A 12,745-nucleotide genomic window follows, 5' to 3' on the forward strand; every position below is an offset into this window, starting at 1 on the left:
ATTAATACTGGAGGTTCTCTCCCATATAAAGCCTTAAAGGGAGTCATTTTGGTAGATGAGTTATAATTAGTGTTGTACCAAAACTCTGCCCAGCTAATCCATTTAGGCCACTGTTTAGGCTTAGTCCCAGTGAGACACCGAAGGTAAGTCTCCAAACAGCGATTCACCACTTCAGTTTGCCCGTCCGTTTGAGGGTGATAGGCAGAACTGAATTTCAGCTTAGTGCCAGCCATTTTAAATAGTTCTGTCCAAAAATGACTGATAAAAACTCTATCTCGGTCAGACACAATTGAGGAGGGAAACCCATGCAACCTAACAATATCTTTGATGAAAATTTCAGCAATGTCCTTACCAGTGTAAGGATGGGCAATAGCTATGAAATGAGCATATTTTGTTAACCTGTCCACGACCACAAAAATGGTGTCAACCCCTTGGGTTTTAGGCAATCCTCCTATAAAATCCATCGAAATGTCAGACCAAGTGTGAGTAGGTATTGGCAAAGGTTGTAACAGCCCACCTGGGTTCAAGGCTTGATACTTATTTTGTTGACAAACTGCACAACTCAACACATACTGTTGTATTTCTTTCTTCATACCTTCCCAAAATATTAATCCCGAAATTCTCTTATATGTTCTGAAAAATCCAGAATGCCCACCCAACGCCGAATCATGAAATTCCTTGAGTATTAGAGGAATTTTAGAAGAATTCTTTGGTAGTACCATTCGTCCTTTGTAATATAATCTTCCTTTTATTAATTGAAACCCCGGATGTGCATCCTGTTGTTTCAATAAATCCTGGATGATCCCCCTTAATCGAGCATTAGCTTGAATTTCATCTTCCAACCCCTCCCATTCATTGAATTGTACCGTGGAAAGTGCAGAATATTGTAGCTTCCTAGAAAGGGCATCTGCTGCCCTATTTTCACAACCAGGTTTGTACCTTATTTCAAAGTCAAAACCCATTAATTTTGAAATCCACTTTTGCTGCTCCTCCCCCATAATCCTCTGGTCAGCCAAAAATCTCAGACTTTTCTGATCCGTGTGCACCACAAAATGGCTACCCATCAAGTAATGCCTCCATTTCTGAACAGCCAACACTATAGCCATTAATTCTCTCTCATAAACAGACTTACGTTGAGCTCTATCAGACAATGATTGACTCATGTAAGCTATGGGTCTGCCTTCCTGCATAAGCACTGCTCCTACTCGCTTTCCAGAAGCATCTGTCTCTATTACAAAAGGTTTCTCAAAATCTGGAACACCTAAGACAGGTAAAGTGGTCATTGAATCCTTGAGCTGTTCGAAAGCTTGTTGAGCATCATTTCCCCACTTGAAATTGTCCTTCTTGAGCGACTGTGTGAGTGGCCAAGCAATCTTGCCATAATTTTTAACAAAACGCCTATAATATCCCGTGAGCCCTAAAAATCCTCTCAACCCTTTTAAATCCTTCGGAACTGGCCAATTTATCATTTCATTCACCTTGTCTGGGTCTGCGGAAACTCCTTTTCCCGAAATCAAATGTCCCAAATATCTCAACTGTTGCTGCCCAAAATTACATTTCTTAGAATTTGCAAATAAATTATTTTCCCGCAACAATTGGAGCACCAATTTGAGGTGTTTTTTATGGCATCCCTCATCCGGACTATAGATTAGAATGTCATCGAAGAATACCAACACAAACTTCCTTAGATATGGTTTTAAGACCCTGTTCATAAGAGCTTGAAAGGTAGAAGGAGCATTTGTTAACCCAAATGGCATGACCAAGAATTCATAGTGCCCTTCATGTGTCCTAAAAGCTGTCTTAGGAATGTCTTCTTCCCTCATTCGAATCTGGTGGTAACCAGATTTTAAGTCCAGTTTGGAAAATAGTACAGCCGATCCTACTTCATCCAATAATTCATCAATTACAGGGATAGGAAATTTATCAGGTATTGTCAACTTATTAAGTGCTCTATAATCCACGCAAAATCTCCAACCACCATCTTTTTTTCTTACAAGAATAACAGGACTAGAGTAAGGGCTAGTACTAGTCCTAATAATCCCTGCATGCATCATCTCACCTACTATCTTTTCAATCTCATTCTTCTGATAATAGGGATATCTATAAGGTCTGATATTTGGTATTTGAGCACCTTCTTTGAGATTGATTGCATGATCATGCTCTCTCCTTGGCGGTAGCCCTTGTGGGTCTTGAAAAATGTCCTTATACTCCTCTAGGACAGCCTTCATCTCATCAGATAATATTTGTTGATTTTCCTTTGTATCCTCCAACTGCTGATATGCAATATAGTAGCCCACTCCTTCATCTTGTAAGGCTTTAATCATGCTCTTCCAGGATGCTTGCGCCTTGCTTAGGGAAGGGTCTCCCTTTAACACCTTCTTGCCTCCTTCATCTCCCCATTTAATGATCATGTTTCGAAAATTAGCTTCAATGTCACCAAGATCCGCCAACCAGTCCATACCTAATACCACCTCAGTTCCACCCAAATTAAACAGAAAAAAATCTTGTTTAATTTTGACTCCCTGCACCTCAAGATCAACTCCTCTACACAGTCCTCTACCCTTCACCTTTTCACCTGTTCCTACCTCCACAGTATAAGTAGGGGTATTCTCCACTGGAATATCCAACTCATCTACTAATTTTCTAGAAAGGAAGCTGCTGGTTGCTCCACAATCCACCAATATCAGCACTCGTCTTTGGCCAATAGTTCCCCAAATCTTAAAAGATTTGTGAGAGGTCAGCCCCATTTTACTTTTCAAAGACAATTGAAGTGACTTGTGCTCCAACTCTGCTTTTTCTTCCCCTTCCTCCTCCTCATCCTCCGATTCTTCCTCTCCACGTTCTTCCATCAAAACCAACTGATAATGCTTCAGCTTGCATTCATGTTCAGGTCCCCATTTCTCCCCACATTTAAAACACAGCCCCTTTTTACTCCGTTCTTGCAACTCAGCTTGCGAAAGCCTTCTGCCCATAGTGATTTGTTTTTCTCCACTGGGCCCATTTTGTGGTTTGGGCTCCGTTGTACCCGCACTTCCAAAATTGGGCTTCTTAGCATTCAATTTATTCTTCATAAAATCTACTGTTGCATTATACGATCTACCCATCTTAGTCACCATTGGAGAAATCTCCTTCTCACCCATGCTTACTTTCTCACCCGAGCCTAACACCCTTTTCTTCAAAGCCCAATTCTTCTCTTCCAACAATAAGGCCCGATCCATGAGTTCTGATAACGATTCTATGTTGTACAGCTTCAGTTCGGCTTGCAATTCGACATGGAGTCCGTTTAGAAAAATTCCTTTTAACATCACCCGGTCCGCTTTCTTCAATGGAGCTGAAATCATCTCAAATTTTTCCCTATACTCCATTACTGTCCCAGTTTGCTTAATGCTCAACAATGGCCCAAAAGGATTCTGCACTAAGTCCGGTTGAAATCTCCGAATCACTGCCTCCTTGAACTGGACCCAGCTTGGTGAAGGTGTTTGTTCCTCCCACCAATGGTACCAATTCAATGCCCGGTCCTCTAATGCTACTAACACCGCACCCATCTTTTCAGAGTCATCCATATCGTTCACCTTGAAGTAGCGTTCAACTCTGGTAATCCATCCATAAGCATCATCACCAGCAAATATAGGAACCTCCAATTTTCGCCCTCTGTAATCCCCTTTCGGTGGTCGACTCCCTCTCCGCGAATCGCGAGTTCTAGAATAGGGTTCAGAAACTCGTGATGAAATAGCTCAACTACCTTGACTCTCCCCCTCCGCGTGACGTCTCGGAGAACGTCGTTGTCGTGATCGACCCCTTGTGTCTCCGCGATTTTTCTCCTTCAATAGCTGTTTGATTTCGTCCATTTGAATTTGACTCTCATGCTTCCATTCAAGCATACTTTTCTCTAGATTTTCAATCCTCGACTCCATTGTTGTTCTTGTAATAACCATCCAGACCCCAAGAAGCGCGGGCTCTGATACCAATTGATAGATACTAGAAATAAGGAAGCACACAATAGCTGAATAGTCACTTTATTATCAAAGAAAAACAGAGTGCATATCCCAGAAAGAGAATACAGATCTGTAACAGCACAAAAAAGGTATTTCTAGACAGTTAGAGAGTGTCTAGTCTCTCCCGATTCCCAGCCAATTCCAGCCCCCCCTTCTCCCCACTCTCTTTCCACTCCTTATACCCCAAACAACATAATCACTCATTTCCTACTGTGCCAGCTCAGCAGTTTGTTATATAGAAAGATTCTTCTCATTCTCTCTCTGACCATTTTGATCCCCTACTTTGCCCTTCCTTCTTTGTCTAACATACACCTTAGATATTTTGGGTTTGGGCCTAACTATTTCCGGGTTCCTATCAACTTACAAGCTGCACTAAGAATTGTGCAATATTTGAAAGGGACCCCTGGCAGGATAATTTTATTTGAACGAAATGGGAATGTAAGTCTGGAAGTTGCACTATTTTTGTCAAGATTTGTGTTTTATTGTTTCCTTTTTTAGCATATTATAATTACAGTATATGATGGGGATATCCCTAAATCATAGGGATCCGGATGTCTAGGAGCTATTATTATACTTCCTAAAATAGCTTTCTAGCTTTGTATATATAGATTGTATTCTCGGCATAATAAGATGAATCATTCTACCCTAAATTATAACACAAAAAGAAAAACAATGGATATATTAATGCCAGGAAAAAAATGCGGCTCAAAGTCAGAAAAATTATTTAATCCATGTAAAAAATTAAAATATTATGTTATTTAGATTTCTTTTGTGATATTTTGAGGTGCTGCATATGATTGATGTTATTTGTGGTGTCAACATAGGTGATGCCTAAATACTCTTATTTCTATTAAGAAAATGTTATTTAGTTGACACAAACTATATTACTCACTACTATGTGTATGATGACACACATGGGTTCTTTTGGCTTGTAAGGGAGCATTGTGGCACTGCAACTACTTTAATTTTCAAGAGAGCGCATACATCTATTAAAATAGTATGATATGCAGCCTTTTTTGTAAATGAATGCTTTAATTAACTCAATTTAATAAAATCAGGTATGCCAATAGATGAAGCTCAACAACCAATAGCGAATGCAGTATCAGTCAGGTCCAAAGCACTTGAAGAAAGTAGCCAAGAGATACCGCCAAAAGCATATGTTAAATCTAACAAAGAGGTGAAAACACCAGAATCTGTTAGTAATGAAGTAGTAGAAATAAGCACCACTAACTATACTGAGAAACAAGAGGTCCCAAAGGCTCATGTCGGAGAGGGAGAAAGGATTGGGGATAAATTCAATCAAGAAAAAGAAGAAGGAATTGAATCTACAAACATACAGGAGGAAGAAGTTCGGATAACATCATCCACTCTTGTATCAGTTAAAGGTGATACTAATCAAATACCACAGCAAGAAACACTACACGTTAATGAATCAGAAGTGATTGAAAATGCCATTGTTGTTCAGGTTAGGAATTAGTGAAGTAAACAAGTATATAAATATATATATAAACATATATATATATATATATATATATATATATATATGTTTATATATATATATATATATATATATATATATATATATATATATATATGTTTATATATATATATATGTTTATATATATATATATATGTTTATATATATCAGTCTGTTGTGAACAAACAAAAATCATTTCTTTTCCTTGCCTGTTATACAAAATTTATACTTTTACGTATTCAAATAGGAATGGGAAGTATTTGAAACAAAGGACAATGCCGGCACAATAATAGAGAATTTAGACGAGGATGCAAGTGAAATCAGAGGAAAGGATGGAACAGATGCCAAACAGTTCACTGATTTGGAGATGTCAAAGTCAGAAACCGAAGGTAACTAAGATTTGAAATTTTATAATCGAAATTGACTCAAAAATCAAAACCAAGAAGGAACACAACAGCATATATTAATGGCAGGAAGAAATTAGCATCATTAGATGACATCAACAGTTCTATTCACTCCGATACGTGGATGTCAACATAAACCTTGTATTCTTTTGTGCCGCTATGGGAATGTTTGTGGCCCTAGGTCTACTTAAATTTTACAAGGCTTTATAATGCTCATATAAAATAGAAAGATATGCAGCTTTTTGTGTAAATTATAGCAACCAATAGCCAATGCTGTATCAGTCAAAACTGAAGTTGATAAGACTAGTCAACAAGTGATACAGCCAAAAGCAAATGATACAGAGAAATTTAACAAAGAGGTGCAAATGTCACAATATTTTACTAAGGAAACTGCAGAAATAAAACCACTAATTAGACTAGGGAACAAGAAGAGGTTCCAACATCTCTTTCCAGGGACAAAGGTGTTGAAAGAGAGAAAAGTAGATCGAAGAGATGAGAAACTGTGTGTGGAATTCATGAGAGTCCATTCAATATAAGTTAATTGTAATACATGATATGATATGCCTGTAAATATATTCTAATAAATCTGTTTCTAAAAATATATTCCTATAACTATAAAGATTCTTAATAAATGAAGACATAAATCAAACTATAAAAGAAGAATAAATCCAAAGAGATTATCTAAGATACAGGTAATATTCTACAAGATAATATCTTCAGATGTTTCTTATATTTCTAACAGAAGAGATTCAAGACAACAGAAAATTCAATCAAAGGGAAGAAGAAAAAAAGATTGACGAAGTAACAGGAATGCAAACACCACAGGAAGAAGTCCACACAACATCACCCACTCCTGCCTTTGTCAAAAGTCATACTGATATAACTCAGCAGGAAAAAGCATTCCATCTCAATGAATCAAATGTGATTCTTACCGCCAAACAAAGCTGCATACCAGAATTTGAACATGACAGAAATCCCACTGTTCAGGTTAGGCATTGGTGAAGTAAACAGTAAAAATTTACAAACGTACTGCTGTGAACAAAAGAAAATTCATTTTTGCAATCTATTACACAAATCTTTTACTTATATTGACTGAATTCAATCAGGAAATTGAAGTATTTGAAACCAAGCACAATGTCAATAGAGTAATGGAGAATTTGGACAAGGAAGAAACTGAAATCAGAGAAAATGAAAAAACAGACACCACGCAACTGAATGAGGAGAGTGGTCAACAAGACAAACAGCTAGAAGCAGATATTACAGACCAATCTAACAAAAAGGTGCAAACTCCAGAATATGTTACTGAGGAAAATGTAGAAATAAACATCACTGATTATGCTGAGGAAAAGAACCAAAATCCAACAGATCATGCCAAAGAGAATGAAGGGATTGAGGATATATTCAAACAAGAGGAAAAAGAAAAATTAATTGAAGAAACAACAAATACACAATCAGAGGAGGAAGAAGTCCAGACACATGCTCCTGCCTTTGTCATAGGTGATACTAATCAAATTCCACATCAAGAAACAATGCATGCTGATGAATCAAAAGTGATGGATAATGCAAAGCAGAGCTACATACCAGAAATTGAACTGGATGGAAAGGCCATTGTTTTTCAGGTTAGGCATTATTGAAGTAGACAAGTAAAAATTTACTATACATTTGCTTGCTGTGAACAAACAAAAATTGTTTATTTTAATAACCTGTTAGAAATTTTTTTACTTATATTGTATAAATTCAACCAGGAAACTGAAGTATCAGAGAGCTTGTACAAAAAGGATGCAACTGAAATCAGAGTAAAGAAAGAAATAGATGCCAAAAAATTGACTGATTCAGAGATGCCAAAGCCAGAAATTGAAGGTAATAACTTTTTGAATTTTAGAAATGACTTTGATTGAAAATTCTAACCCAAGCAGCAAACAGAAAGTGTATATTCATGCCAGGAAAATAAAAATAAACACGGGATATTTGACTGAAACATTATTCAAACCACCTAAAATGATGAAAGAAAAATTTGGAATTCTGACTATATTAGTTTTCAAGAGAACTTTTATACGTACTTAAATAGTAAGATATGCAGTATTTGTGTAAATGATTGCTTTCAATATCTCAATTTTATAAAATAATGTGTGCCAGAAGATGAAGCTCTGAAACCAATAGCCAATGCAGAACTGGTCAGAACTGAAGCAGTTGAGGAGAGTGGTAAACAAGAGACACAGCCAAAAGAAGATATTACTGAGGAGACTGCAGATGAATCTAACAAGGAGGTGCTAGTTAAGAAATTTGTTATTACTGAGGAGACTGCCGAAATAAACACCAATAATTGTACTAAGGAACATGACACAGTTAAAACATCTCCTGCCAAGGAACTAGAAGGAACTGGGGATGGTGCAAAATTACATGAAGAAGAAGCAAACGGGATTGAAGAAAACATCAAAACTCAGAACCCAGAGGAAGAATTCCAGACAAGTTCTCCCACTCCTGCCTTTGTCCAAGGTGATAGTGGTCAAACTTTGCAGCAAGAAACAGTGAACATTGATGAATCAGAAGTTCTTGATAATGACAAGCACAGATCCATACCTGAAATTGAACTTGATGGAAAGTCCACTGTTGTTCAGGTAAGCCAATACTGAAGTAAAAGAGCAGAAATTTACATGTATGTCAAGCTTCATCTGAACAAACAAATATTATACTTATATTACGGTGCATATATTCCTCCAGGAAACTAACAATCCAGAAATCGAGGACAACATCAGCACAGGAGCAGAGGATTTAGACAACAAAGATGCAATTGAAGTTCAGGCCGAGGAAGGAGCATATGTCAAACAATTGACTAATGTGGAGATACCAAATTCAGAGGTCAAAGGTAATTAAGTGTTCAAGTTTTAGAAGCAAACATGACTCAAAACCATAAATGAAAAAATAACAAAGGTTATATTCATGCTAGGAAAATAAACTTAAAATCATGACTTTAAATGAGACAAAAAAAAATTATTGAATTCACATGCACAAACAATTTTAGTCGCTACACTAATATATGAGGATCATAACAGAACAACTGTTCATGCAAATACAAGAGAACATATACTTGTCTTAAAAGGGTAAGAAAAACAGGCTTTATGTAAATGATTGATTTCCATAACACGTTTATAATAACAGGTGTGCCAAAAGATGAAGCTCTGCAACTAAAAGCAAACATAGTATTAAACGTAACCGAAGCAATTGATGAGGGTAGTCAACAAGTGATACAACCACAAGCAGATGTTACACAGAAATCTAACAAAGATGTGAAAACACCAGAATATGTTACCGCAGAAACTATAGAAATAAACACCACAAATTATACTAAGGAGCAAGAAAAGGTTCCATCTATTCATGCTGAAGTCGAAGGGATTAAGAATAAATTCAATCACAAGGAAGAAGCAAAAGGAATTGAAGAAACCACAAAACTACAATCACTGGATGAAATCCAAACAAAATCACCCACTTCTATCTTTGTCCAAGGAGATAAAAATCAAGTTCCTATTCAAGAAACATTGCCCATTGATGCATCAAAAGTAATTGATAGTGCCAAACAAAGCTGCATACCTGAAATCAAACTTGATGAAAATTCCACAGTTGCTCAGGTTAGACATTCGAGAAGGAAACAAGTAAAAATTTACATATATATTAGCTTGTTGTAATCACAAATAATTTATTTTCCTAAGTTTTATAATAATATTCTACATGATCATCCAGGAAACTGAAAAACCTGAAACCAAGAACATTGTCAACATAATAACAAAGAATTTTGATGAGAAGGATGCAAGTGAAATCAGAGCAGAGGAAGGATCATATGACAAACAAGTAACAGAAGTGGAACGATCAAATTCACTAGCAGAAGGTAAGTAAGTTTTCGAAATTTTGGAAAAAATTTGGCATGACATCCTCAACCGAGAAATAAATGTGATTCATACATTCGGAAAAAGAATATTGTTGGAAATCCCACATCAACTAGAGATAAGACCAATTTAGAACATATAAATTGATACAAACCTTATCTTAAAAACCGGTTTTGTGGAATTGAGTTAAACTTATAGTCTACTTTTGAACAAATACAAAAGTAAACCATGACTTAAGAAAGATGCCAATTATTCATAAAATAACAAAATAACCACCTTTAGATGGCACAAACAGCTTTACTCACTACCGTAGATAACATAGGAACTTTGTGGGCCAATATGAATTATTTTCTCTCATTGGACTACTTTAATTTTCAAAAACTTTTACAATGCAATTAAATAGTAAGATAGCAGCATTCAAGTTAATGATTGCTTATAATATCTCCATTTTAAAACAACAAATGTGCCAGAATACGAACCAATAGCAATTACAGTAGCAGTTGGAACTGAAACAGTTGATGACAGTAATCAAGAAAAGATACAGTTCGAAGAAGACGTTGCAGAGAAAAAATCTAGCAAAGAGGAACAAACACCACACTATTGTGATGAGGACACTACAGAAATAAACACCAATAATTATGCTGATGAACATGACAAGGATCAAACATCTCATGCCAAGGTAAAAGAAGGGATTGCGAATGAGAAAAATTTGGATCAAACGGAAAACGCCAAAGGTATTGACAAAACAAGCAAAATGAAGATACCAGAGGAAGAAATCCAGACAAGATCAACCACACCTACCATTGTTCAAGATGACACTGATCAAATCTCACAAAAAGAATTACTTCATGTTGTTGAATCAGGAGTTATTGACAATATCAAGCAAAGCTGCACACCAGAAATGCAATTTGACAGAAAGTCCACAATTGTTCAGGTTAGGAAATACTGATCTAACCTTATACAAATTTAAAGATATAACATCTCTTTTGGACAAACTAATAACATTCATTTTCTAAACTTATACAAATTTGACCTTATATTTTGTGAAAATTGATTTATGCTTCAGTTAATATTTTCTTGTGCAGTTTTAATTACATAATTTGAAGATTTAATTACATTCCACAATTAGGAGGATTAATAGATGACAATATATTTTATATTAATTGTGTAGGATCATTGACCCTGAATTGTATGAATAGATTATATCTATCATAAATTAGGATTTTCAGTTATAAGTCTTTATTTTATATTTAAGAGCAATTGCTCCTTGCTCCTCTATGAATAATATTAGCAACAGTGTTTCTGACATGGTATCAGTGCTCTAAAATCCTTGAAAGCATGTATAATCTCATGTGCAACCAGCACTGGAGCAAAACCAAACCCCTTTCTTTCTTCTACTGTATTCTTCCACACAGCTTGCATAGCAGCAACTCCACAACCTTTCCTTTCTTCCACTGTATTCCTTCTAGGCTTGCATTGTCATACTTCAAACCTAAAAAATGTCCGATACTCAAAATTTTACCCACCACTAAGCTTGTGAACAAAAGTCAAATTGGAAGATAATTTGGGAACATGCAAAACATCCTTCAGAATTATATTCTCATTTATCACAATATCTCCTTTTCAAATAACTGTAATGAAAGTTCCATTTGCAAGTGTAATTTTTTTGTTGCTTGGGCAATGTCCATAAGATATAAACCGATTAAATGATTGAGTCTTGTGGTCTGTGGCTCCACAATAAACTACCAAGACACGTTATTGAAATGAATTTAAGGCATTGAGTGCACAAAAGTAAGGAATATTACCTAAGAATAGTAAGGAGCAATTACCTGAGTATACATATTTTGTTAATGTGTCCAGCAAACCCCTTAATCTTAGAATTTCCTGTGTTGGATTTACACTATCTGGTGTTTTTTAATCCTACAACTTGCCAGTTTCAGGATTAGAGAACGGGGAAGATGATTGGACTTGATAAGGAAGACACTGGGCTATACCTTCTAGAGGACGCTAACAGGATGGCTAGTACTAATAGCAAATTCCTTTTTCTTTGATGTCAGAAACAACTCTCTCCAATAAAGAAAAATCTAGTTATACCACCTTTTTTAAGTCATCCATCCTTCAGTACCCTAGAAATTATGTTTCCTAATTTATTTCAGAAAGTTGACAAACAAATGCCTCATTGTGATATCTGTCAATTTTTGAAGCACAAGCATTTTAACTTTCCCTCTAGTAATAAAAGAATGATTGTTCGCTTTGAATTAATACATAGTGATGTGTGGGGACCCTCTAGTATTCCTAACCTATTTGGGGATTGTTGGTTTGCATTATTCACTCATGATTGAAATCAAGTGTCATGGGTATTTCTCTTGAAACAAAAAAGTGAAGTGAGCCAAGTTTTCAAAACTTCATCCAAATGATTAAAAATCAGTTTGAGACAACCATTAATCCATTAAGATAATGCCAAACATTTTTTCAACCAAAGATTGTCCTCCTTCAATGAACAAGGGGATAATTCATTTATCTTCTTGTATGAACACCCCACCGCAAAATGGGGTGGCATAACAAAAAATTGGACATCTCATAAATGTAACTCAAGCCTCCTTTCTCCATAAAAATGTACCAAAATAGTATTGGGAAGGAGTTGTCCTTCCTACTACGTATTTGGTCAATTGTTTACAAAACACTAAGCAATAATAGTCTCATTCAACTACTCTCCAAATTTTTCCCGGACTTTAGGAGATTAAATCATGTTCTACCTCGAGTCATCGGCTATGTATCCTTTGTTCGTGTTCATTTTAATCATAGCGGGAAACCTGATCCTCTACCTATTAAGTGCAGTTTATTGTTTTGACCGCTTAGCCAAAAGGGATACAAATTCCACACTCCAACAAAATGATTCCTTCTGTCCTATGATGTCACCTTTGATAAAAATACACAACATTTTCAACCTTATCTTTAGGGGGAAAGCTCATGCGTTGAAGATAAGGA

The 12,745-nt window shown here is 36.0% G+C and overlaps 1 protein-coding gene across 17 annotated transcripts in view; it reads left to right on the plus strand.

Moving 5' to 3' along the window:
• LOC124844694 (A-kinase anchor-like protein) overlaps positions 1-12,745 on the plus strand; it is a 46,355-nt gene that overhangs the window by 15,126 nt on the left and 18,484 nt on the right. For 12 of the 17 annotated variants that reach the window (XM_088116405.1, XM_088116393.1, XM_088116394.1 and 9 more), the window contains exons 15-24: positions 5,054-5,460; positions 5,720-5,861; positions 6,619-6,863; positions 6,983-7,495; positions 7,622-7,736; positions 8,013-8,494; positions 8,598-8,742; positions 9,036-9,502; positions 9,615-9,759; positions 10,228-10,691. In XM_088116405.1, the coding sequence (XP_087972531.1) occupies positions 5,054-5,460; positions 5,720-5,861; positions 6,619-6,863; positions 6,983-7,495; positions 7,622-7,736; positions 8,013-8,494; positions 8,598-8,742; positions 9,036-9,502; positions 9,615-9,759; positions 10,228-10,691 (3,125 nt within the window). The remainder of the gene's footprint in view (positions 1-5,053; positions 5,461-5,719; positions 5,862-6,618; positions 6,864-6,982; positions 7,496-7,621; positions 7,737-8,012; positions 8,495-8,597; positions 8,743-9,035; positions 9,503-9,614; positions 9,760-10,227; positions 10,692-12,745) is intronic. The other 5 variants (XM_088116400.1, XM_088116398.1, XM_088116399.1 and 2 more) reach the window with 5 other exon arrangements.

The sequence above is a fragment of the Vigna umbellata genome, chromosome 5 (assembly GCF_029865625.1).
Source record: "Vigna umbellata cultivar VRB3 chromosome 5, Vumbellata_1.0, whole genome shotgun sequence".
Classification (NCBI taxonomy): Eukaryota; Viridiplantae; Streptophyta; class Magnoliopsida; order Fabales; family Fabaceae; genus Vigna; species Vigna umbellata.